Raw genomic sequence first — 26,989 nt, 5'->3', positions numbered from 1 at the left:
AGACACAAAAACATACTACAGGCCATAATAGAATACCATCAAAAACACTGTACTGAGTACTTAGAAAACTCAGTTGAAGCATACATATCAGAGGTGCAAGAATTGAGTTTTTCTTGTTCTTGTCTCTTAGGTGGAGGGCGGAACCCCGTCACGCCCCGGTACCTCCGCCACTTCAACATGATTACCATTAATGATTTTGATGAGAAGACCATGTATACAATCTTTTCCAGGATCATAGACTGGCATTTCACCATACGGTAACTATATACCTTCTGTAATTTGCAAGGTGTTTTTATCCAATTGACACAGAGTGATTGCATATGTTTAGGAATGTTCATTACCAAACCTCTACATATAATCCACTACACTTGTGCACAGAAGGTGATCATATTTACCCAACCACTCATGCAAACAGAAATTTCATACGTGGCATTTTAACAGCTTTTGGCAATGTTTCACATTTTGGAAACATGTTGATCATGCCAAGATGCTTGATCGCATATATTTTATTAGCCAAGTCTTTAGTTTTTTGACTAAACTTTGGGAAACAATCTGAAATTGTGTAGCTTGTTCTTGCATTCACCTAATGTTAGCAACAGGTGAGGTCATACCATTATCATATGTATATAAGAGACTATTTTAAACCACTAACCACTTTTTCAAATGTTAAAATTACATTCGAATCAACCCTTTCATCCACAGGTTTGCCTTCCCCAAGCCATTTGCAGCTCTGATCTCTCAGATTGTTACTAGTACCTTGTCAGTGTATCAAGAGGCGACCAAGCACCTGCTACCGACACCCACAAAGTCCCACTACTTGTTCAATCTGCGCGATGTCTCCCGGGTCATTCAGGGCATCTGCTTGTCACGGCCAGAGACTGCAGATGAAGTATCTGTCATCAAACGGCTCTGGGTGCATGAGGTAATGTTTTATACAACAGACAATGGCAAAATACCTGACAGCTACGTAACTAAATTAATTTACAAATGCAAATAATATAGAAATATGTAAATTAATAAAGTAGAAATGCATTTCCCACTCTCACTCACTCTTTGTCTTGTTGATTCTCAGGTACTGAGGGTGTACTATGATCGGCTGGTCCACGACACAGATCGGTCCTGGCTTGTAAGTCATTTACAGGTGGTGTCTCAGAGTCACCTGAAGGAAGACTTTCATCAGCTCTTCATGCATCTAGACCATGACCACGATGGAAAGGTCACTGAAGACGACCTGCGCAGCCTCATGTTCTGCGACTTCCATGACCCTAAGGGCGAGGACCGCAACTACCGTGAGGTGCACAACCTTGACCAGCTCCGACAGGTGGTGGAGTCACACCTGGAGGAGTACAACAACATCAGCAAAGCACCCATGAACCTGGTGCTTTTCCGCTTTGCCATCGAGCATGTGTGCCGCATTTCCCGCATCCTCAAACAGCCGAGTGGACACGCCCTCCTAGTGGGTGTTGGCGGGAGCGGGCGTCAGTCTCTCACCAGGTTAGCTGCCTATATGGCAGAGGCAGAGCTTTTCCAAGTGGAGATCTCCAAGACCTATGGGACCACTGAATGGCATGATGACCTGAAGCTAATCATGAAGAAGTCCACACAGGGTGAAGCTCATGGCGTTTTCCTCTTCACAGACACTCAAATCAAAATGGAGTCATTTCTGGAGGACATTGGCAACCTGCTCAACACTGGTGAGGTAAAATGGGTGGAAGGGGACACGGATTAATAGCTGAGTTAGTTAAACTGGTGGGCTAATCGATTGATGAATGAAGGACTGAATGGAGGGATAGAAAGAAATAAGTATGGCTGGAAAGAGAGGTGGAAGAAAGGATGGATGTGTGGATAGATTAAGAGATGGATGAATGTTCGATGAATAGACAAATATCAAATAGCGATACAGAGAGATAAGGTGCAAAGGTGTTCTTTTTTACAAAGCCAATACCCAAACACAGACCATTTTATTACATTTTGGTTGTTTCCAGGTGCCTAATCTGTTTGCAGTTGATGAGAAGCAGGAAATCTGTGAACGAATGCGTGTGTTGGACCGGCAGCGTGAGCGTGAAAAGCAGACGGACGGCAGCCCCTTGTCCCTTTTTAACATGTTTGTAGAGCGCTGTCGCACACAGCTGCATGTGGTATTGGCCATGAGTCCCATCGGAGATGCCTTTAGGAACCGCTTGAGACGTTTCCCTGCTCTCATTAACTGCTGCACCATTAACTGGTTCCAGGTGAGTGTATGTATATTGTATGAGAATACAGTATGTATTTTAGTGAAACTCTAGCATCATCACAGTGAGTATTCCAATTGTAAGAGAATATTATATATAAAATACATAAGTGTTTTTTGTCAGCCGAATTCAGTAAACCACAGTAGAGGGTAAAATACAGTGTATGTTTGGCACAGTATGAGTAAAGTATTTATTTCTTGTCAGACCTGGCCAGGGGATGCTCTGCAGGCAGTGGCCTGCCGCTTCCTGGAAGACGTGGAGATGACAGATGAGACCAGAGAAGGTTGCATCAACATGTGCAAGAGCTTCCACACCTCAACCATCGAACTGTCAGTTCGCTTTTTGACTGAGTTACAGCGCCACAACTATGTCACCCCAACCTCATACTTGGAACTCATCTCCACATTCAAAGCTCTGCTGAAGACGAAAAGAGCGTAAGTTCAAGATTTAAAATGAGATTAAGATATAAGATAGTCATTTTTAATAACTGATTTTTTTGTCACTTTAGATGCTACTATAGATTACAAAAACCTGATTATAGATCAAGTTTCCTAATCAGAATCTCTGCCAGAAAAGTTGATCAGGACATCCTGAGTACTGCATCACCTTCAATGCAGTACTGAGTGATTTAGGATTTGTCACTTTCTAAAGAGCACCTCAACAGTATTTTACAGCCAATCCAGTTGCACCTAAACTCCAGTGAGCATGCATGTGTTTCCATGTGTAAAATTAGGACTTATTATCCTTTTCTCCCTCTGTCCTTTGCGCAGTGAAGTGATGAAGCTGAAACGTCGTTATGAGGTGGGCCTGGAGAAGCTAGAGTCAGCAGCAGACCAGGTGGCCACCATGCAAGTTGAGCTGGAGGCTCTACAGCCGCAGCTGCTTGTGGCCAGCAAGGAGGTAGATGAGATGATGGTGGTGATTGAGCATGAATCTGTGGAGGTGGCTGAGACAGAAAAGGTGGTGAAAGCAGATGAGGCTGTGGCCAACGAACAAGCCATGGCTGCCAAGGCCATCAAGGATGAATGTGATGCTGACCTGGCTGTAGCCATGCCTATCCTGGAGTCAGCCCTGTCTGCGTTGAATACTCTCACCACTCAGGTAAAAGGAGCGATGTATTCTGTTTTCCATATATAGTGCCCTTACATCTAACTCAAAGGCCCAGACCCAATAGAATAGTACAGAGGGCAGACCTATAGATGTGGTTCTTTTTATCAACAGGATATCACAGTAGTGAAGTCCATGAAAAGCCCGCCCACAGCTGTTAAGCTGGTGATGGAGGCAATCTGCATTCTCAAAGGCATCAAGCCAGATCGTGTGCCAGACCCCTCCGGTTCAGGTAAAAAAGTAGAGGACTTTTGGGGCCCGGCCAAAAAGCTCCTGGGAGACATGAAGTTTCTCCAGAGCCTCCATGAATACGACAAGGACAACATCCCCCCAAACTTTATCGCCATCATCCGCAACAAGTACATCACCAACCCAGACTTTGTACCAGAGAAAATTCGAACTGCATCCACTGCAGCTGAAGGCATGTGTAAGTGGGTTTGTGCCATGGACAAGTATGACAAGTAAGTAATGTTCTTCCCCTTCTGTATTATGAAAATGGGTGCATATTCACAAAGTTTGGGAGAGCGTTTCATCTTTCTAAGTGATTAACATGAAGCTTGGTTATGGGAAACTTTGAAGGAATAATAATTTTCCTGGTGCTGGTGTACCACACATATTTTACATCCAAAGTGATTCATGTAACAATTCATCCAAAATCCAAGATGTAATCATTTAGCTTTTTAAATATTATATATTTTCAACTCATTTGCCTTTATTTGACAGTTTTAAAAGTACAGAGAGACAGGAAATGGGGTAGAAAGAGGAGTATGACCATATTATGTTATATCATATGCTATATATAATATAGAATTTGATTAGTAAAAAATACACAGGAGGCATAAATAGTATGACCTGCAACTGTTACATGAATGTAATAGAGAATTTAATCCAAATGAATGCTATTTCTTTGTTTTTATAATTTTTATTTCCTACATTTTTCAGTTGTTTTTGTTTGTTTTTCCACTGCTGCAGATAAACTAATGTATATGTGTAAAGAAGAACTAAGTTTCAAGGCATATTGTGTTTTGACAGTATTGACACAATTATCGCAGTGTTTATTTTACTTCTGTTTCACATCTTTCTAGTAAATCCAAGAATCTACACAGCTTGACATGTTTCTTATTTTGTAAATGTTATTTACTTATTTTGATTTGAGTGAATCTCCTGAATGAAATGCATCTCGTGTCGCAGAGTGGCCAAGGTGGTGGCTCCGAAGAAGGAGAAGCTGGCACAGGCTGAGGGGGAGCTGCAGGTGGCCATGGAGAGCCTGCGGAAAAAGCAGGCTGCCCTCAAAGAAGTACAGGATAAACTTGCAAAGCTTCAAGAGACTTTGGAGGCCAACAAAAACAAGAAAGCTGACCTGGAGAATCAGGTTTGGTGCTTTTGTATTCATATTATATATCATATTTCATATATATTTCATAGTTGCATGAGTGTTTGTGCGATTTTAGATTTTGTGTAATGGTTGTCATCATTTTAGGTAAAAAAAAACTTTTTAGATGGATCAGAGTGGATATGTATGGGTATGCTACAGTGCAACAGATTTTTGCTCTCCGATGTCCTCCAGGTGGATTTGTGCAGTAAGAAGCTGGAGCGAGCTGAGCAGCTGATTGGAGGCCTGGGTGGAGAGAAGACACGCTGGAGTGAAATGGCCTTCAATCTCGGAGAGCTCTATAACAACCTGACTGGGGACATCCTCATCTCAGCAGGCATAGTGGCCTACCTGGGAGCTTTCACCTCCAGCTACAGACAGGTAACCGGAGAGACTAGGTAGTATTTACTTTAAAATGGGTTGTATTTAGGACGTATTACTCACAGTGTGTTACTTAAAGCACTGCACCAACATAGATTTTTGAAGTACTTGATTTTGGTATCACCCTTATAGAATATGACTTTGATCATTTAACTTACTGTACTAAAATTAACTCAGTATTTACAGTATATCATACATATTTAAAGAATAATTTAACACCAGTGTGAAAAGTAGTATTTCACTGCTCTCTCTGGTTGAAAGTTCCAAGTCTGTTTCACCTCTGACCACACCCAGCATAATTTCTGGATATGGTTAAAAGTGTGCTTTTTTGCACCTGTAACCATACCCAATAGTGATGCCACAGGGTCCTGGAGTTCGCCTGTACATCACTGCAGAAAGGTGAGAAGTTAAACCACTGGATGTCAGCAAACACAAGATTTTTAGGGAGTGTTAAGTTATTCATTAAAAATGCAGCTTAAATGTGTTTATAGTACAGAACCGTATTTTCCCTCTAGCCTATTTCTACTTTGGTAGATTAAAGGCTTTGTTTGTCAGTACAACGACACAGGTCAGGCTTTCTCGAGTGTCTTTCTACAGAGTCACTCGAGTGTGTTTGGGCAGAGATCACAAAGTTACAAGGCTTCAGTTGTGGTTCTTCAGAACGCATCACTTGTCTTGTGAAAAGAGAGGATGATCAATTTCCCTGTTCATGCATTTTGGTAAAAATTGCATGATTCTGAGTAAGACCCTTTTAACGCGTCCTCAGGCATAGCTGTTACATCTGCAGTTAACATTTCCATTAAAAGTGAGAGTAATAATTTATTTCTATCCAACGCACTGCAACCAATGCATATTACAGAACTGTTTCAGGCCAATAAAAGTCAAATGCTTGAGAGCAGTTTAGTAGAAAGGAAACACTCTGCAGGTACTGAGGCACTAAAACCTCTTGCTGAGCCTCACATGTCTCCAACACCAAGCTAGTGTCTAAAGCTCATGAGGGCCATTGTGATGCTAGAAAACAGAAATGAGGAGAGCTAGTTATTTTTGTCATTAAGATGTTTAATTATGTGCTATGCATGTGATTGGGTATGCATATATGCATGCTTACTTTCATGCCTTCAAAAATCACTTTAAGTGCTACTGTGTACCTGTGCGTTAGTAATGTTTTTTAATGATCTGTCTGTGTGCATCTGTTCATTTGTGTGTACAGCTGAGTTGTTCACTAGCATATGCTCTCACTTGTTTAGAGGTAAGTGTTTGTATGTTTGGTCCTGCGTGTGCAGGAAAGTGAAAAAAATGTTTCTCCTCTTGTTCCTTCAGTTGAATGTTTGAGCTTCACTGTGCAGAATGATGTATGTGCATAGATTGATACTAGAAGGTTGTCCTCACATTCATCTGCTGAAGGCAGAAAGCTACTCTGTGCTCACTTTAAATCCCAATTGAAGGCATATACTGTATCTACAAGCATGATTTGTGACAACTCATTTGGAGACTTTTCAGAGAGGAGGGCGACATCTTTTTCCAGCAGTTAAACTTTTGAAAAGAATAATATTTTCAAATTCATAGATTCTGGATTTTTCAATGAGGTAGAAGGAATAAATGTAATTTTAAGATTTTTCTGAACATTTTATTGTGGAAAAAAACATGCCAGACACAAATTATTATTGAAAACAGAATATTTGTATATGTCTTAAAGCATGTCTGTAGGGGATCTCAAAGTAAATCATGAATAATAAATGTGCTCCTCTCCAGGATCAGACAGAGGAGTGGATGAATCTTTGTAAGAGTAGAGAGATCCCCTGCTCCCCCAACATGTCTCTGATGAACTCTCTGGGCGACCAAGTAAAGATACGTGCGTGGACCATCGCTGGCCTACCATCAGACAGCTTCTCCATAGACAATGGCATCATAATCTCGTGAGTATTCAAGAAAAACTCAACACTGACATGGCACTATCATCAAAGGAAAAAGGCATTGGTGTTTCCGCAGTGTTTAGCATTATATTAGTAAGTGATTATCGCACCAACTGTGGATGTCTCAAGCAGCTTTTTTCTGCTCCTGATCTTTCATTTATTATTGAGTGTCCCCTGTCAGCCAGTGTTGATACAAAATTGATATTTTCCTACACAGTAAAGCCGTACAGTGCTGTGCATCATACAGCTGGACTTGCCCTGTTGTGGCAGAAATGTCTGTACAGGATTTGGGCAGCGTCTCAAAATTACATAATGACATTAATATTTTTCACTTCTCTCAAAAGCAGTACTTTAGTGGTGTGGTACACCTGCAAATTGTTGCTGCAATAGAGGCAAAGTGATCTTATTCTGAGCGTGAATTTCTTCATTGAAACTGATTCCTCCTATTTATTATTTATTTCTCCTTATTTATTTTTATGCCACTTGGCTGAAATGAATGAGAAATAGGTTCCAGTGTTTTAACATAACTGTTTTTGACAGCTGCTGTACCTAGATCACAATGGGCTACAGTTAAGTTAGGATCAGGATGCCATCGCCCATTACTAATCAGTCTACTCTAATGAAAGAAGAGACGATGGCAGAGCTTTGTAACCTATCTTAGAAGCCCATATGACATTGTCAAGACATCTGCTTGTTTGTGTAAATGAAGCAGCAACATTGCTTTTTAATCACAATACTATGGCCCCTGGTGTGCTACCCAACTGTGAGCTGTCTGACTGCGCTCAGAGTGAATGTTCACCCCTAAGCTGTTCTTTACATCTCATTTCATGTCCTCCAACATCCCCCCTACTGTTGTGATGTCTCATGGTTAGTTACAAGAACTCTCACTCAGACAAGGCAGCACTATTTGATCACTGACTACTCTGTGTGTGTGTGTGTGTGTGTGCGTGTGTGCGTGTTTTTAGTAATGCCAGACGGTGGCCTCTAATGATTGATCCCCAGGGCCAGGCCAACAAGTGGGTGAAAAACATGGAGAAGGCCAATACCCTGCATATCATTAAACTGAGTGATGCAGACTTTGTGCGTACTCTGGAGAACTGCATTCAGTTTGGCACACCAGGTAAGCTTTAGTATTTCTGTGTGTGTGTGTGTGTGTGTTAGTGTGTGCCTCACCCACATTGGTGCAGTTCCTATCACGGCCTGATGAGGCCTCTCTTTACCACGGGGATTCATTATTGCTGTGCAAAGGATGTTTTTCTCTTTGTTCTCTGTTCTGCAGAGGAAGATTTCATATAAGCAGTATCTCAGAGTGAAATGTTCCAATGAGCCTTTATTCAGCCCTACTGCACCATTAGTACATCAGGCTACCGTAAATCACACACAAGGGGAGAAATCCATTAGTTTTCCTGCACGAACATTTTTCCTGCCCAGCATCAGGGCCAAAATGACATGTGTAGGCAGACATGACTATTTTTTGTGGTGTTTTTTCGATTGCTTCAATTCCCACTGCTACTGTTTGGATATGACCTTTTGGTTCACAAGCTGGTTTCAGAATATATTCTACCATCTCTCTACAAAAACACACAATATAACAACCAGCCCTGGCAAAATACTTGTACTTTAGTCTTCTCATAGGATTTTGAGGGAGTATGAGATGGAACAGCAAGAGATTTAAAGTTAGAAACAGAGGCTGCTATACAGCCATTAAAAAGACATCTAAATAATGACTCGAGTCAGCCAGCCATTGGGTCTTTGCTTACTGGCAGACTGCAATGCTAACAGTTCAGATAGTAGCTTGTCCTTGCAGGGTGCAAAATAGTCCCCAGAGGGTATGCAGTTGTTCCACCCTCCACAGCCTGTTCTCTTATTTCACAGTTTTATGGTTTCTTGCTGTTTGTATTGCAGCCTATAATCCTGATTATCTGCTAGTATTCTTTCTTTAAGCATGGTTAAACTAATGTTTTCCTGCCAAATCTCTTTATAGGCTAAGCATGTGTTTATTCAATGATGCAAACTACAGTATAATCTGCTGAAATATTAACAATACTGATGTGATGTACCAGGACAAAATGATGCTCCAAAGCAATTTGGAGAAGGTTTACCCAATTTAGTTAACAATTTTGTGACAGAAAGCTAATCAGCTGTCTGTCTCTGAATGCTGTATAAAAACTTAGCCCTCCAGGCATACTGTCAATTATAGATGGGCCGACGTTCTTAACATGAGAAAAGCATTATCATGCTTAATGTGAATCACATTAATAATGATGTCATGGGAATAAAGCACATTTTACTTGCCTTACTGATTTATTAGTATTGAAACTTGTATGCACATAAAGTTTCTTCAGCTGCAGTTGGAAATCACTGTTGAGTGCTAATCACAGGGAGCTGAAAGAGGGTGACAGTTTAGCTCTTATTTCTTATTTCTCTCACTGGAATTAAACCGTTAACAGTAGGTATGTACAATAAGGCCTGGAAAATGTGAACAGCATGAATTAAAGTGACAAACTTGGTACAACACACTAGGAAAAAATGTAATCCCGCCAAGAGAATAAAACATACATAAAGTAAAAGAGGTGACTAAGACAAAACATAAATATACTTGCTGAAAAAAAGGGTTTTAAAGTCAGATTAACACAGACACAGACACAGTATTAGGTGAAGTGATGTTAGTGGAAGGCTGTTCCAAAGCTGAGAATCTAACAAAAGCATGATGATCTTTAGTTACTGATCTGGACTCTGGAACAGCTGAAAAACCCAAACTGGCACATCTGAATTGTCTAGAAGAGATTGTGAACCATTGCAATGCTAAGATTATGGTAATGTGGGGAACATGCTTTGTCTTTTTTCATATTCTTGCTGCCAAAATTTGCATTTGAGGATGTGCAATGGCTCAACAGTTGAGGCAATAGAGTTGGTTTAGACAGCTGTGGTTGAATTTGACAGCTCTCGTATGATATTGTTTTGTAAATGTGTTAGTATAAAGACAGGTCTCTCCTGAACAGAGTAGGCCTCCTCTGGTTTTTTAAATATTGATAAAATTTGAATATTTTCTTTCAGTGCTGCTGGAGAATGTCGGCGAGGAGCTGGACCCTATCCTGGAGCCTCTGCTGCTAAGACAGACTTTTAAACAGGGTGGTGCCATGTGTATCCGCCTCGGAGACTCTACCATTGAATATGCTCCTGACTTTCGCTTCTACATCACTACCAAACTACGCAACCCACACTACCTGCCTGAGACTTCCGTCAAGGTAGTGGAAAACTGCCTCAGGCACTGTTTACTTTATATTTTCCCAGTACACTTTCACTCACTTCACATTGCAGAAACATATTATTATTAACAGGGAAAATACAGTGATTCGAAGCTTGACTAATATATTATATAATATATTGACTATACTTACACAAAACAAAACTACACATTGTATTCAAATTATAACATTGGAAAATATTTGTTAAATTAATTTGGAAACATTATTGAACTCACTCATTTATATATTTAAGATAAATGATTTTAATTAGAGCAATGAGGCTTTGCAGCAGTTTCATTTCTGTGTTATGTACAGTGATATACTGGCCTGCCACCAATCCCACTGGTCAGCTTGACAGTTTTTTGATAAGAGGAAGAGGACAACAAGGCTGTCAGTACTGTAATATTTTGAATGCATATAAATGCTAAAACCCCTAAAGGTTAACTTTGTTGTATCCATTACACAATGTTGGGACACACAAACACACCTTGTCCTCAGCTATAGTATAATAGCTACACCCAACCTAGTTTGTTGTTATCTTGTGATTGTTATCGAGCCAAATGAGAAAACTGACTTTCCATGATGCGTTTCATTATGCTGAAGTGTAACTGCCAAGTGGCACACTGTATTTTCCGTTGGTACCATGCAACCTGAAACGTGTAGATGGCTACAGGCCATTTTTTTGTGAGGGAGAAATTATTAATGTGACTGTGTCTGGCCAGTCAAAATGCAATGCTTTCCAAAATTTGAGTTTTTAGCCACTCAAGCAATGTGGCTCTGTGGATGCTCAGTCCACCACTTCAGACTGAAATATTTCAACTATTTGATGGATTGCAATGAAATTTTGTACAGACATTCATGGTTCCCAAATAATTCATCCTCATGACTTTGGTGATCCCCTGACTTTTGTGGTTTTGAGTGAGATGTCTTCTATTGGATGGATTGCCATGAAATTTGCTACATTCATGTTCCCCTCAGGATGAATTGTAATAGCTTTGGTGAACCTCTAACTTTTCATGTAGCTCAATCATCAAGTCAAAATTTTGTCCAATATTTTGGTTCATTACCAAATACCTGCATTGCCATTCTGATCATCCTCAGCTGTGCTTTATACTTTTGTACTTTGTTTAGTGCTTTGTTTAGTTACTTATTAGTAAGTGTTAGAATGCTAACACACTAAACTAAAACGGTTAACATGATAAGCATCAACTTGCAATACATATAATTGTGATCATGTTATCATGCTGATGTTAGCATTTTGTTCAAGTATAGCCTCACAGAGCTGCTGGTGTGGCTGTAGAGTCTTAGTCTTGTTTATTTAAGCATTCAGTTAAGAATTATTTTAGCTTTCATTATTAGGCTTTGTTCCAAAAGACAACTGCTTTTTTTCAACCATACTTTTCCTGGTTGGTTCTTACTTATTACAACATACCACTCAAATGACAGCATGTTTTTACCCCAGCAACACAGTGAATCACCGTTCACTGATACCACCTTCCAATGGAACGCGGTCTCTCCCCTCCCAAAAAAAAAAAATCCTATTCCAAGAAAAGGTGCATTAAAGGAAATTGCATTACAGAGAGGCAAGGGGTTGGAAAGCATTACTGAAGATCACATTTCAAACATCTATTTGCAGGGGCCCCGCTTTTTATGGGTGGCTATTAGATAGATTCAACTCATTTTTCACAACTGATTCTATGTTGTTTTTTTTTTCTTTTTTGCTTAAGTCTTTTTTTTGCCTAGAGTACAGTACTGTTAGGGTTCCATTATTCCCATTAAGCCCTATTTGAAATGCAATACTTTCAAATACAAGAGGGCAAGCATCTAGTAAAACCAGCCCTAAGGAGCTCAGGGGACGCAGGGAAGCGAAGAAGAAGGGTGTATGTGTGAAAAGGACAAACGGGAGATTTATATGAGCTCTGAGTCTTTACCACCAGCTGAGTGGGTCCGCAGCATCAATAGAAATGGAATTAGGCCCTGGAGAAGTGCACTCGTTTATTAGGGTAGAGAGTAGATAGCATATATAGGCTTTTAACCTCCAGGTAAGTGCAGAGTAGGATGACTAAGGCTGTGGTGAAGACACTCTTTCAATTCCAGCTGCAATACTTTTCATAGAAAAGAAAAAAAAAGTAAATGCATCCTACCTATACCTTGCCAAGGCTGGAGTGGTTATTGGAATTGATTGGATAAGAGGTTATCGGGGAGAGCAGCACTGAAACCAAAATTATTAACGCTGCACTGTATCTGACTTTAATGTCCGAGCAAGGGTGGGGCAAGAAAAATACATATACAACCCACCCCACCCCGAACACACACACACACATTCATTTGTGCATGTTTACATCCATATTCTGTATGCCTATGTGTATATCCCATTCTTCCTATGTGCTGTAGGTGACCCTGCTGAACTTCATGATAACCCCAGAGGGCATCCAGGACCAGCTTCTGGGCATTGTAGTGGCCCGAGAAAGGCCAGACCTGGAGGAGGAGAAGCAGGCTCTCATCCTGCAGGGAGCTGAGAACAAAAGGTCAAGTAATTTCCAACTAATCAAATAAAATCTCTCCTCTTACAAAGTGAAAACTGTAGCCATCTTAAATTGCCTTTGCATTTTTGTCAGACAACTGAAGGAAATTGAGGACAAGATCTTAGAGGTGCTCTCCTCTTCTGAGGGCAACATCTTGGAGGACGAGACAGCCGTCAAGATCCTCTCCTGCTCCAAGGTGCTAGCCAATGAAATCACAGAGAAGCAGGCTGTGGCGGAGGTGACGGAGCAGAAAATTGATGAGACCCGCATGGGCTATACACCCATTGCCATTCATTCAGCCATCTTGTTCTTCTCCATTGCTGACCTGGCTAACATTGAGCCCATGTACCAGTACTCCCTCACCTGGTTTATTAACCTCTTCATCAGCTCCATCGACAACTCAGACAAGAGTGACGACTTGGAGCAGAGGTAAGCAGGGCTGACAAATGTATCAGACTAATACTAATTCCTACAGGTTACTTAAGCAGGTCATCAAACCATAGCTTGGAGCTTTCTTTCCAGTCATGGAATGATGAATTTGTTAGTTCTGTTTGGTTTGGATTTTCATTTCACAAAACGAGATTATTAAAATGTTTGGATATTTATCATCTTCAGACTACAGATCCTGAGAGACCATTTCACCTACACGCTGTATGTCAACGTGTGTCGCTCACTCTTTGAGAAGGATAAGCTGCTCTTTTCCTTCTGCCTCAGCGTCAATCTGCTCATGCACAACAAGCTGGTAGGAATATACGCATGCTGGACAAACACACACAGATTTACAACAGTTATTTAAGAAAATATCAAATACTGTTGTTCGATTGGTTTGTTAGTATGTGGCTAGTAAATCAAGCAAGCTGGTCTGTTTCATTTTTCAGAATCAGTCCTCCATGATTACTGTAGATTATCTGTATTTTGTATGCTCTATTTGCATAAAATTGTTATCCAAACATAATCCCCCAAACGGTCAACCTTTAAATCACTTAATCCCGCATTCTGGTTAATCTATTGCTGTGATAACACTTTAATAGCCGCATGACAGTAATTAATGTGTTAGGTGGATGAGGGTGAATGGCGCTTCCTTCTGACGGGTGGCGTTGGCCTGGACAACCCCCACTCGAATCCCTGCACGTGGCTCCCCAAGAAGTCCTGGGACGAGATTTGCCGCTTGGATGAGATGGAGAGTTTCAAGGGACAGCGGCGTGACATGGCTCGCCTCAGGAATGAGTGGAAGAAGGTCTTTGACAGCCCAGTGAGTGTCATAAAGCTCTGTATGTGGATGTCACACATTTAAACAATTTTTAAAATCGGCATTTACAGAAAAGCACCATTAAATCAAGAATATCCAAGATAACTAGACGGAGAAGGAAATCTATAAATTCCCCCAAAATTCTGCATCAATATGCACATTGATGTGGATGGCAAAGGCTGGAGTTTTGTTTTAGAAACTTTCACCTGAAACTGTGGTTGTGATTAGCAGTTTATGACGTTAGCAGTCTGTAAACTGGGTCACATTTAGCACAAACAAAATAACACAAGAGAAAATGATATTTAGGAGTTTTTATCAACATTCAGTGTATGTGGTTAGTAAGGCCTTATACACACAATCTTAGGCAGAACTACTTGGCACCAGCTTGAGCAATTGTTTTCCCGTGAAGACAAACCCTTGCCACATTCAATATGATGACTTTGATGGAGCGTGGTGTAGCTCAGAGTCTTTAGGTAAGTCTTTAAAGTATTGACAGAAGCTGAAGATGAAAAGAATGAAAACAGGCAGACCTGGGCTGGGCTCATGAACCCCAACAGCTTCAACCACCGTGCGGCTCAGCAGGGTAGATCATTTGGGTGAAGTGCCTCCACTTACCATAGCACTCATACAGTCCCATCTGTACAATGAAACCTTTTTTGCTTGCTGTTATCTTGTTCTTTTGTTCATACTGGGCATTAAGAGATTCCTTCCTAATGTGCCACGTTCATTTGAAGTTTAAATGAGGCTTTGAGTTGGACCAATCAAATGTGTACCCTGCACAGTTACAGTCTTTTTAGTATAAAATTCCCTTTTTCCCCCTCGGGTGTTGTTAAAGTTTTCCACTTCTTATTTTGTATATTTCCAACTAGTTTTATTAGTGTAGATTTTTAGAGCCAAAAAGAGGACAGGGAGAATAGTTTGGTGTCAGGTTTGATTGATGCACACACACACACACACACACACAGACTCCATTTTTGAATTATAAAGAACCTAAAATTGAAGTTTTATCTAATTAAATCTATTCTGTTCCTGTTGTGCTAGTCACATCCATGTGATCTAGAAGCAACAGCTGTTTAATCAGTGTGTGGTGCACATAAACATGTGGGCAGCACACATGCTTGTCTCTTTGCTGTGACACACACACCATCTTTGATTTATAATCAACAGAATCAGCCACAACACTTCTATCTAATTAAATCTAGTTTGTTCCAGTTGCAGAATTCACATTTATTCAGCCTTGATGCAAGAACAGCTGTTCAATCAAGCACACAGGCACTCAGACTCACACACGCTAACACACCCCTGTACACACAAGAGAATCCCCAGGAGATCCTAAATAGGTGTATCCGTCTCAAAGCACCTGCCAGCACACATAGCCAGAAGTCTCTCGACAAACAGCCGAGGGAAAATAATTCCAAAACTTCACACTACCATTGCTCACTTCCTCTGGTACACTTGTTCCACAAATTAATCAAACATATTGCTCTGACCCAGTACCCAGTGGTTTTTCTGTTTCTCTACCTCTCTCTTTCCGTTTTTCCTTTTTCCTATGTCTTTCCTTTTTCATACATATTTATCTTTCTACACCCAGTACTCTCCTCCCGACTCACATTACAGATTACCTCTCTTTTTGCTTAATTGCATTGCTTAATCTTGCAACAGCTCGATAAAAAACATCCCCACCCAAACCTCCCCTCGTCCCCTCGTCCCCCTCCTGGAAAAGCTGACAAAATGGCATGTAGTTGCATGTTTCTGGAAGGTAGCCTGATGAGGGGGATGCTTCTTTTCCTGATGAATAAAAATGACTGAATTTCCTCATTACAACAGCATTAAAACATGTCATTCAGTCATGTGTGTGGCTTATCAGGCACTCCTCTGGTTTACTTGATTGTATTCTAGGACCATTATTTATATAGAGGGATAACAGTGAGAGAAAAATGGGTGAAGAAATATTTGCGGTATTTTATCCCCAACACATGTAAAAGTGAGTCGTGCTACTATCTAGAAACATCATACATGATGTTCTCTCCTGTGAATGTAAAGTAACCCCTATTTATGTACAGTATCATTTCAGTATGGGTCGTTCTGTGTATATCTGCAGAACCCCCATCAGACTCCCTTCCCTGATGAATGGCAGGAGAAGCTGAGCCAGTTCCAGAAGATGCTGGTGATCCGTTGTCTCAGACCAGACAAGGTCAGTTCACATGGTGTTTTTCAAAAGATGGTCGGATATTATTTGGATACAGGATTTCTCTATTATCTTGTAAAAATTACAGGTTATAAGGACTACTTTTTCATCCTATTAATGTGCCCCACAGATGATTCCCATGGTACAGGAGTTTGTTTCCGACAGCTTGGGTCGTCCCTTTATCGAGGCGCCACCCTTCAATCTGAGTAAGGCCTTCGTTGACAGCCACTGTTGTGCCCCCCTCATCTTCATCCTCTCCCCCGGCTCAGACCCCATGGCTGCATTGCTCAAGTTTGGAGATGAAAAGGTAGGGAGACATGTGGAAAATTCAGCAGCTTTGAAGCCTGCTGTCTCTACAAACTCAAAAGGAGAGGAGAAATTGAATCCCTCAGATTTACCAGGCTCCCACACAGGTCTTAAAAGCACTGACATTTATTTTTGCTCCTTCCTGGTTAAAATGCAGACACGTAAGTGAGTCTGAGTATGTGCACGTCTGTTCCTATGCCTTAGGGCTTTACGGGTAACAAGCTGACCTCCCTCTCTCTGGGCCAAGGCCAGGGTCCTATTGCTATGCGTATGATCGAAACAGGCATCAAAGAGGGCACCTGGGTGGTTCTACAGAACTGCCACTTGGCCACCTCATGGATGTCCACACTGGAGAGAGTCTGTGAGGTGAGAACAATCACACACATACACAGTAATAGTGTTTCATGCAGTGATATTGATGATTTTCTAATAAAAACCTGTTTTCCTGGATTCGCTTTGAAGCCTTTTGTGTTTCGCTTCTATTCAATGCAAACTTACCAGTTGTTTGAAAGTAAAACTGACATTTAGACTTGTTATGATATAAAACACACACTGCAAGTACCAATTTGAAAAACCTGGCATGGATGCTGCACAACAAGGTGCCTAATGTTTTTGCAGCTTAACAGAGCACATATGGTGCATGATACACCTGCTATTCCTTCTGAACACCAAGTGGGAACAGTGCTAATACACTTCTTCCAGTGCATTCATTTTTTAACTTCTTTGTGGCTCTGAGCAGGAGCTGAACCCAGACACTACCCACCCAGATTTCAGGCTGTGGCTTACTAGCTACCCGTCTCCCACCTTCCCTGTGGCTGTGCTCCAGAATGGGGTGAAGATGACCAATGAGGCTCCAAAGGGTCTCCGCGCCAACATTGCACGCTCCTTCTTAATGGACCCCATCTCTGACCCGGAGTTCTTTGGCAGCTGCAGCAAGCCGGTCAGTGTCTGTGTGTGTGTGTATGTGTGTATGTCTAGGTAGCTTGCTGTGCATATCTATCATGCCTTCACCAGTAGGTGGTCTGTGCTCCTTTGTGTCTGTTTTCACCCCAACTGTGAATTTCAGAGTGTTTCTGTTTTATCTGTGGAAATACTAAACCACAACCACTATTTATGTTAGACCGTGCCTTCCATTTGTGCTTTGATCACAAACTTGTCTGTGTATTTGTCTTTGTGTGTGTGTGCTTATCCACCTGTCAGGCTGTGTTCAAAAAACTACTGTACAGCCTTTGTTTCTTCCATGCCCTGACCCAGGAGAGAAGGAAGTTTGGACCTTTAGGTTGGAACATTCCATATGAGTTCAATGAGACCGACCTTCGAATCTCTGTACAGCAGCTACACATGTTCCTTGAACAGTACCAGGTAGTTATTTCAAGTTTTTATTTCCTTTGATGGATGATTTTTATATTTCTTCAGTGAAATATAGCACATCAAATCTTATATTGAGATATATGAATATACAGTATACCTGTATTATAAGACAAGGCTTGTTAGTACGTACTAACATACAGTACCAGTCAAATGTTTGGACACACCTTTCCATTCACTTGAATGAGAAAGTGTGTCCAAACTTTTGACTGGTACTGTACATGTAGCCTTGTTCTGTCATACTTTACATACGTTCACATGAACTGACTATATTCTCTGCCGCAAAATAAAAATCTCACTGTCTCAAGCAGATGCACATCCGCCATCCACTCCTACATATCTATTGAACATCTAAGCCTGTACTGAGAATTCTGGCTTTTATAACTGGGTTCCTCTTCACTCAAGTATCTGCTTTCATCAGCCATATTCAAAAACCCTCTTGACATTTTTCCACAAACAGATAGCACTTCTACCCCCAACCATTCCCAATTTCTCTGCTGTAGCTGAGAAAAAGTGGCAGAAATAAAACTACCAAGGGTGTCTTTTTTCAATGCAGTGACATTTTCATTATGTAGCCAAGTGTCACTGAATTTGTAAGTGTAATCCTCCTCCAGAAAATGCCAGAACCTCACAACCTCACAACCTCTTTCGATCTCTATCGCGTCCTAATTGAATTTCAGCCAGCATTCCTGAAGTTTCAGAATCACACACACACACAACTATGAATGTACACACATACATTGAAATCCACCATGTAGGGGATAATCAATGAGTAGGTGTGTGTTAAACCGTTTTAAGGCGCGACATGGAGGTGGCTTGCAAAGAACCACCCGTGGAGACGAAGAACCACCCGATGCAAAGCGGAGCCTTAAAACCAATTAATGCACACCTACAAGTTGATTATCCTGCCTATACCATGATCATTTGCAAACAGTATATAATAAAAGCATTTGCAAATTTTTGGTGAAATTTTTGCACTCAAAATCAATAAGTTATGAAGCGAGAGCTCACCGCTGTCATGACAACTTGCCACACTGTACTTGCCGCCAGCCTGAACCAAGGCATAAAATTCACGTTAGGTGTCATTAAGTATAACTGCAGAGTATGTCTCCAAATCCATGTTCTTTTTGGTATTTTTGGTAGATAAAGTCTCCAATCAGAAAAGAGTATTCATCCAGACCATGGTGTAATGCTCAGTACCCACCTCCTCTTGAGACCTGCTGCTTTAACTCATGGTTATGGTTAGGTTTCCTTGTATAATACATGATCTGTTGTTCCTGCAGGAAGTGCCGTTTGATGCCATCCGTTACATGACCGGTGAGTGCAACTATGGAGGACGTGTGACAGATGACTGGGATCGACGGACCCTGCGCACAATCCTCTCTATCTTCTACACCCCAAAGGTCATCGAGGACTCGGACTATAAGTTTGATCCCAGTGGGCTCTACTATGCACCAGCTGAGGGAGATGTAAGAAACACTGAAAATCATGCAAATTTGCTGCAAACCATTGCAAACACTGGTCTTCATATCAAGATGAATTTTTATAAGCCATAAATTTTGCTTAAATTTGGCCCTAAGCACCAAAAATGCACATAAGGGTTTCAGAGATTAGGAGAAACTGTTTGTTATTATCAGGAAAAAAGTGTACTTCATATAGACAAAGTCTTTTTTTAAATGCAAAGCATCTCACTGAACTCACTCACACAGTCAGTTACATTTAGCTGGTATTAAATGCAGGAGTTTGAAACTGTGATGATCGTATAGATCTTCTGTGCTGTCGGGTTGAAGATGTGTGTGAAGCATCCCAGTTTGTAGCTTCTTTGCAGCAACATCCATATCTGCAGCATTGTCTACTGTCTACAACATGGTATTTTATCAGAATCAGCTTTACTGGCCAAGCATGTGAACACATACAAAGAAAATACACTTAATACCTTTTATGAAATTCCTTCAAAATCATATGAGTCTGGACAGACACGGATGTAAACTGCAACTTGACTGGTTGATGGAGGCATACAACCTCCAGGCGGTATTTCTAGTTTAAACGAAGCATAATACAGGACCCACAGTTGCTTAGTGCTGTTTTTGAGTTCCTTTAAAAAGTCATTAGAAGATAAAATGTGTGTAACAAGGCACAGCAGGCAACCACCATCAGTGAGGGCTGATATATTTGTTAACACAATTGCAATCTATAGCGCTCTCCATTTTATTTGGCATTTTGTTCTCTAGCGCTGCACCCCCCTCCAACCACATCTTTTATTCATGAAGTCACATTTACATAGTCATTATAATAAATGTCAGCAATCTAAGGAGTTGACTTGTTTTTCAATGAGTGTTATTACTCGAGATGTTTCCTGATGTTGCATTAAAAATTGTCCTCTTACTTCACTCCACTTCTCTGCCTCTGTTTTCTGCATCTTTGTTGCAGTACAACAGCTACATAGAATACACCAAGTCACTGCCACTCAACCCGTCGCCGGAGATTTTTGGCATGAATGCCAACGCAGATATCACCAAGGATCAGGCTGAGACACAGCTACTGCTTGACAGTATCTTGCTCACACAGGTAAATCTAATTGGACATGTGATACACCGAATAACACATTGATTAACTGCTAGTCAGTAACTAAGTAACATGCATGGAAAGTGCAAACACACACCCACACACTCAAACATAAACAATATATGAGAATTTTTAGATCCATCTCTTACAAAGTGTACACAAATACAGAGTAAAATATTTCATTTGAACCACTGCAACCTCTGAAAGCTTATTGCTAAGATTTCTTTTTTAATGTCATTCATTATAATAATGAAGATAGAGGGCAAAGATTTCTTGTAGCAGGCCGCTCAATCAGTATCAGCAATGTGATCCTGAATTCATTAAAATGCCATTAATGACCTGAAGGTTTATGACCGTAAATCTGGGTGAAAAATATCAGACATGAGACAGCAGAGTGTAGCCTGGCACTGGTACACGTGAAAAGAAAAGTTCTGCACTGATTTTTAACACTAGCAGCCCTGGGTGGCTTCCCAAACAAATGCGCCCCCCCCTTGGCCAACATCCCAGGTGTTCGATCAATAGATGAGCACCTGGGATGCTGGGTGACACGGGAATACACACACACACAAACACACAAAACAAAGAGTGTAGTACTGAAGCACAAGTGTCCCTGCCAGCCTTAAATATTTTATTGCCCTCCATTAAAATATGCTATGCAACATTAATTAAAGAGGAAAAATACAAATACATTTTTCAGCTGTTTGGAGGGAGACTTCTAAAAGTTTAAAAAAAAAATCCCTCTTATTAGGTTGTCTTCCTTTGACACTACGTAGACACTGTGTGACTCGCAGTGGCTTTGGTGGAACCGTGTGATCCCACATCATTATATCTCAGCTTTGTAAAGTTAGACTACTTTAGCTCGCTGAGGATTATATCTTACCACTTCCCAGCGCCAGTCAATGTTTACTGCAAATCAAGTTTAAGGGATTTCACATTGAGGCCTACTTGAAGACAACAGGAGCACAGCATCTCCTGCAAAGTAGAAAGGGATATTTATTTATGTGTGTATCCATTTATTTATTTTAAGATACAGAACTTTTCTCTGTATGCCAAAAGTTTAAATTGTCTGAATCCCTGTGGGAATTAAACTTTATATTGAACAAGTGCCTTTGATCTACATATAACACCAGACAAGAGCGTCATTCTGTATGTGCACACATGAGCATGCTCTATATGTGCCTCTTTCAGCTTCTCATATACAGAAAGAGCTACAGACCCGGGTTGCCACAAACAAATTTCCATAAGCATTTCTGGGCTTCCAGTTGAAATTAGAGCTCGATGGAGTCTGGCATTTATTCATATAAACTCCATTCAACAAGATTAATAATGGCTTCAGTCATGTGTGGACTTTATTAGCATCTAATACCGTCTCATCAGTCTCAATGACCGATAAACAGGGAGACGCTTCAAATGGAATGAAGCAGCTATTTGTCATTCCCCTACTGTAACCCCAATGTTATTAGCCAATGATTATCCATTACCGCTGGCTAGTGACTGAGAATCAAATAGGTAAATGATGCAAGTTGGACTGAGGGGAAAGCAGACGAATTACAGATGAGACTGAATAATTATCAGCATGAATGATTATTAGAATAGTTGATAGGATTGTGTCAAATTACTGTGTGGGATAAATTGGGGGAAATGCTGTGAAGCCTTAAGCCTTGTGTGTGTGTGGGTGTGTGTGTATGTATGTGTGTTTGTTTGTTCGAAGAGGGATTCTAGTAAGTATAAGCTTAGGATGTCATCATCAGGGTGTTAAAGTTGTATGTAGGGTAGCCTTAGAAATGGCTACAAATTAATAAGAAAGAGAAGGTAAAATTAAGAGGTAACTCATGTGACTGATGATATTCTGTGTAATTTCGTGTCCTTTCAAAAACATTAATCTAAATCAGCGTGACACAAAGATGATGAAATATAAGCAAAGTCGAGTCAGAAGTCAGAACCTCTTAACATCAGGGTCTCGTCAGGATCAAAATAGCACAAATGCAAAAGAGTCCTAAAAAGGGAATACATAAAGTGACAATTCAAAGACAGCAAAAGATAATTCTCCAAAAAACGATGAACTGTCAAACAAATCTGAGCCACAAGTCCCTTCTCATCCATCCTCTGTCGCTCTGTGTCTCTGATCAGTCCCGCTCTTCAGGCGGAGACGCCAAATCCTCAGATGACATGGTCTTTGATGTGGCAGCTGACATCCTGAGCAAGCTGCCTGGAGACTTTGACTTGGAGGCGGCAATGAGGCGCTTTCCCACCAGCTACAATCAGAGCATGAACACAGTGCTGGTGCAGGAGATGGGCCGCTTCAACAATCTGCTCTGCACCATCCGAGACTCCTGTCTCAACATTCAGAAGGCCATAAAGGTACGCACATGGAGCTGGTAGATGGTTTCTATTATATTACCACATTTCCACTGAATAACACTGGATGACATTGCTATGAAATTGCTGTCCACAAATGTAGTAATTCAAATCCCCTCAAATTCATGGTAGTAGTAATGGCTGGGAGTTTAGTTTTGAAGTCAAACCTGGTCCCATTCTGAAGATCCTTATTGTCTGGATACTTATAGCTTGATATACGGCCAAATACAGAGTAATTACACTAAATTTGTTTGTTTTAGATAAACAGTAGGGCGAAATGATGAATCATTATTGATTTAACATTTCTGTGCAGTAAAAGCAATATTTCAACAGAAGAGGCACACCTCTGCTGAATGATTACAGAGGAAAGTCTGGTAATAAATCCTTAGAAATCAGATACTGTAAGCGTTGAGCACAACACTCCAAATAAACAAATCTATTAGATAAACAAAGGGAACAGATGCACAGTAATCGGGAAAGTTTAGGGAAATGTGTGGAATTTAACCAACATAGAGAAGAACGGCTTCATCCTGGAAGACTAATCTACGTATGTTACTGTATTTTGTGTATTAGAGAAAAGAAATGGACACGTCATAGAAATATTGTTGACCCTGTGAGGATGACTGGGATGAAGCAGCTACATTCATCTCCAAATCATTAAGTAATGCTCCTGACCTTCTCTTCAAGAAGTTTTCTTTTCATCTGCAGCATAGCAAAGGAATTAGCCCACCTGCTAAACACAGTATCTCTATTCTTGCAATGCCATTATGTAACCACTTCTTTCTGTCTAAACCAGAGACTGAAGAACAAACCAACAAACCAAAGAGTCTACAGCCATGCTAGCGGCTCAGTAAGGCTGCACAGTGGTGCTTTGAGCTAAATGCTAACGTCAACATGCTAACATGCTAACAGTGACAACGATAACATGCTGATGTTGAGCAGGTATAATGTTTATCATCTTAGTTCAGCATGTTAGCATGATAACATTTTTCTAATTAGAACCAAACACACAATGCAGCTGAGGCTGGTGGAAATCTCTTTAGGTTTGCATGATATTTAGTCATAAACTTAAGTATCAGACAAACTGAAATTTTGGCCTGATGATGGCGCAAGAGTAAGTCAAGGGTTCACCAAAGATATTACAATTCCTCCTGAAGGGGACATGACTGTTTTTATAAAATTGTTGTCAGAACATGACACCAAATAACTAAAAATGTCCGCTTCAGGGTGGCACTAGAGGAAAAGTCAGAGAATCAGCAGGTTTCATCGTCTGGGCACTATGAACGTCTGAGGGACTAGTTTGAAACTTGAATTCTGGTTTGGCAGTAATTGGATCTTTAAAAACAAATCTGGGCAAGAAAGAATAGTTGGCAGAAACTATGACAGTAACTGCTGCTGTGTGATGGACTAAGACTAATTAAGCAGAATCACAAATATAGCTAAATATAGCTATCTTAAGGCACTAATTAATAACTAATTAAATCAAACAGCAAATATCATCTTCTAGAGAAAAACATGTACTGATTGTGTATTTCAAAAAGTTTCAAGACACACCAGTCAAATCAATCAGGTGGAACTCCCACATATGAATTAACAGTTACACACATCCCAAGACTGTAATGAGGCTGCATTAGACTAATTAGACTGGAATTATTTGGTTCATAGGATTTACTGAACTAAAAGCACCGTTCACCAAACCAAACATCATCTGAATGTGTGTATGTGATTATTTGTAGAATCACACTCTTAATTACACCACATTCAAAAATAAAAACATGCCCCGAACATGTGAACGTCTCTTTATACCATTTAATAAATAAACTCCATTTGCCTTCCTCCTGAGATGCACCAGACTCATGAGATTGAAATGGAGAGAGAGCATAAAGAGTCAGGAAAGGGAATGAGCACATCATCCTTCACACTGTTATCAAAGGCCCCCTACAGAGTGATAAATGTTCCCTTTTTTTCATGCCCGTCAGTCACCTATCTCCAGAACAGGGTTTTTAAGCGACATGCTTAGATTTTTCTCATACTCCATTCACAAGGCTTGAACAACTTCACATTTTCAAGTAGTGAAGATGCTGATCACGTATTTGTGGGTGAAGGTCTGTGTGTAAAAGCCGGTGTATTTGTGTGTTTATGTGCAGGGGCTGGTAGTGATGTCTGCTGAGCTGGAGGAGGTGGTCAGCAGCATCTTGAATGGTCGTATCCCGGGCATGTGGATGAAGAAGTCCTACCCGAGCCTCAAACCGCTGGGAAGCTACGTCAACGACTTCCTGGAGCGACTCAAGTTCTTACAGGTACATAAACCTGCCGTAATGCTCAACATCAGACACTGAAAGATGAAAGTATTTTGGGTTATTTAAAGCAGCCGATGTAACTAATGTCTGAGACAAAGAAGGAGTTAATGGGGGTGAAAGGAAGAAAAGGAAGAACAAGAAATAGAGAGAATCAGATAGAATGGAAAGAAAGAAACAAGAACTCATTTGTAATTGTCGGATTAGTCCATACATTTTAGCTTGGACAACCCCACTGGGAGACAAACACACAACAATCAGCAGCATTCATGTGGGAAAAGAAAAAACAAACAAACACTGCTTAAATGGTAAGAAGCTGTTGTGTAATCGGCTGCAGAGAAGAGATTCAGTGTTTGTTTACTGTGATGTTTCTTCACCAGTGTTGACGTACTGTACATATACAGATGATTGACGAATCATCTGTATATGCACCTTTAAAGCCAGACTCACAAGGTGATTCACAGGTGCACATAAAAAACAACAAATATCAGAGAATGGTCAAATAAGAGAGAAATTAAAAAATATATTTATATAAAAAAAGAACAACATAAAACTATTAGAGTAATAAGGTATAAAAATGCCGGACTTGAGGGGTCTTGGTGCAGGACTGCATATCAGTGAAGCTTTCAGAACAGCTTCAGTGCTTCTTGGCAAAGACTCTGCACGTCTCAGGAACCCTGTTGGTTTGTTTGGACACTCGGTGGTGACGAGCCGGTATCACATGAACAAGTTAGTGCATACCCTCTGTCGGGCACTGACCCCATGATTTAAGCTGTGTCACACTCGAGTTACACAAGACCCCTTTATTTCACTGCTTATCAACACATAAAAGCTAGGGCTCCTACTGGGTATTAGGCTTTTCATTCATGGGAAGAGAAACACATGTAGACACATGACTTATCATGTGAGTCTGAAAAGTCATCTGTTTCATCTGACATTCAGTTCCCATGTTCCTCTACTTATTTCCACAGGAGAAATATTCCTCCTGTTCATCATTACTCAATGGAGTGAAAAGAATGCACCGTGTGTATGTGTGTGTGTGTGTGTGCGTGTGTGCGTGCGTGGTGTTATCCAACGGAAATGTCCACCCATGACTCACCTCGGGGTGAGCCGGAGAGTCACGGGTTGCTGATCTGAGATAAGCACACTCTCTGAACAGAATACCTCAATATTTTCAGAAAAGTGATGTGTGCTATCAGGAAAAATACAGTCTGAGTGTGTTCAGTAGACACGTTGCCCCAAGATGTTTTCAGCCCAGCTTCGCCCGAGGACTGGAAGGATACATAGGTCCAGTTAGGTCAGGCTGTTGTTGGTTAGTAAGTGGTTCTAATGTGTAAGCTTATTGTACTCATGTTGTATACACAAAGTACAGCCTGTAAACATGATGTTTTTTCTGAAAGCACCTTTGGGTGTAACGCTCTTTCCCTCTTCTTCCCATCCCATGTGCTAAGCTAGGATAAATATGTCTTGGAGCAATCTTACTGAATGCACAGAGAATGAATTGATATTAATCTTCTCATCAAATTCCTGGTAAGACAGTCAACAAATGTATTTCCTTAATAAATGGACAGGCTACTAGATGGAAAACACTCAATAAAATAAAGTAGGATGGTCCATCTTGAAACCAGAGCTTGTTTAGCCAAGTGTGAGTATAACTTCTGGAGCCTGCATACCCTAATATAAAGAAAAGTTTTACACAAAACACTACTTCGTTCTCTCTCTCTTACTGTACTTTAGTGAACTACACTATAATGAAATGGACATTTATTGTAACCTCAAAAAGCTTACATAGAGCTTACTGTATATTACTCCCTCTAGACCAAAACAAGACTTAAGCACAGCGGACCTTTGAGCTAAATGCTCACAATGGCACTTTTGGTA

General features: G+C 40.7%; 1 protein-coding gene across 1 annotated transcript in view; it reads left to right on the top strand.

The window, feature by feature from the left end:
- The window catches only part of dnah7 (dynein, axonemal, heavy chain 7), an 84,731-nt gene that overhangs the window by 51,714 nt on the left and 6,028 nt on the right, over nucleotides 1-26,989 (top strand). The window contains exons 39-63 of the mRNA XM_067603086.1: nucleotides 131-257; nucleotides 703-922; nucleotides 1,073-1,699; nucleotides 1,986-2,231; nucleotides 2,436-2,665; nucleotides 3,002-3,332; nucleotides 3,453-3,799; nucleotides 4,530-4,710; nucleotides 4,906-5,091; nucleotides 6,844-7,007; nucleotides 7,970-8,124; nucleotides 10,062-10,252; nucleotides 12,647-12,780; nucleotides 12,871-13,206; nucleotides 13,393-13,519; nucleotides 13,835-14,029; nucleotides 16,128-16,220; nucleotides 16,345-16,521; nucleotides 16,725-16,886; nucleotides 17,260-17,460; nucleotides 17,721-17,882; nucleotides 19,172-19,357; nucleotides 20,319-20,456; nucleotides 22,584-22,814; nucleotides 24,959-25,111. Of these exons, the coding sequence (XP_067459187.1) occupies nucleotides 131-257; nucleotides 703-922; nucleotides 1,073-1,699; nucleotides 1,986-2,231; nucleotides 2,436-2,665; nucleotides 3,002-3,332; nucleotides 3,453-3,799; nucleotides 4,530-4,710; nucleotides 4,906-5,091; nucleotides 6,844-7,007; nucleotides 7,970-8,124; nucleotides 10,062-10,252; nucleotides 12,647-12,780; nucleotides 12,871-13,206; nucleotides 13,393-13,519; nucleotides 13,835-14,029; nucleotides 16,128-16,220; nucleotides 16,345-16,521; nucleotides 16,725-16,886; nucleotides 17,260-17,460; nucleotides 17,721-17,882; nucleotides 19,172-19,357; nucleotides 20,319-20,456; nucleotides 22,584-22,814; nucleotides 24,959-25,111 (5,300 nt within the window). The remainder of the gene's footprint in view (nucleotides 1-130; nucleotides 258-702; nucleotides 923-1,072; nucleotides 1,700-1,985; nucleotides 2,232-2,435; nucleotides 2,666-3,001; nucleotides 3,333-3,452; nucleotides 3,800-4,529; nucleotides 4,711-4,905; nucleotides 5,092-6,843; nucleotides 7,008-7,969; nucleotides 8,125-10,061; nucleotides 10,253-12,646; nucleotides 12,781-12,870; nucleotides 13,207-13,392; nucleotides 13,520-13,834; nucleotides 14,030-16,127; nucleotides 16,221-16,344; nucleotides 16,522-16,724; nucleotides 16,887-17,259; nucleotides 17,461-17,720; nucleotides 17,883-19,171; nucleotides 19,358-20,318; nucleotides 20,457-22,583; nucleotides 22,815-24,958; nucleotides 25,112-26,989) is intronic.

The sequence above is a fragment of the Thunnus thynnus genome, chromosome 11, assembly GCF_963924715.1.
Source record: "Thunnus thynnus chromosome 11, fThuThy2.1, whole genome shotgun sequence".
Classification (NCBI taxonomy): domain Eukaryota; kingdom Metazoa; phylum Chordata; class Actinopteri; order Scombriformes; family Scombridae; genus Thunnus; species Thunnus thynnus.
Note: the sequence above shows the minus strand (reverse complement) of the source record. Positions and strands in the feature narration are given on the sequence as shown.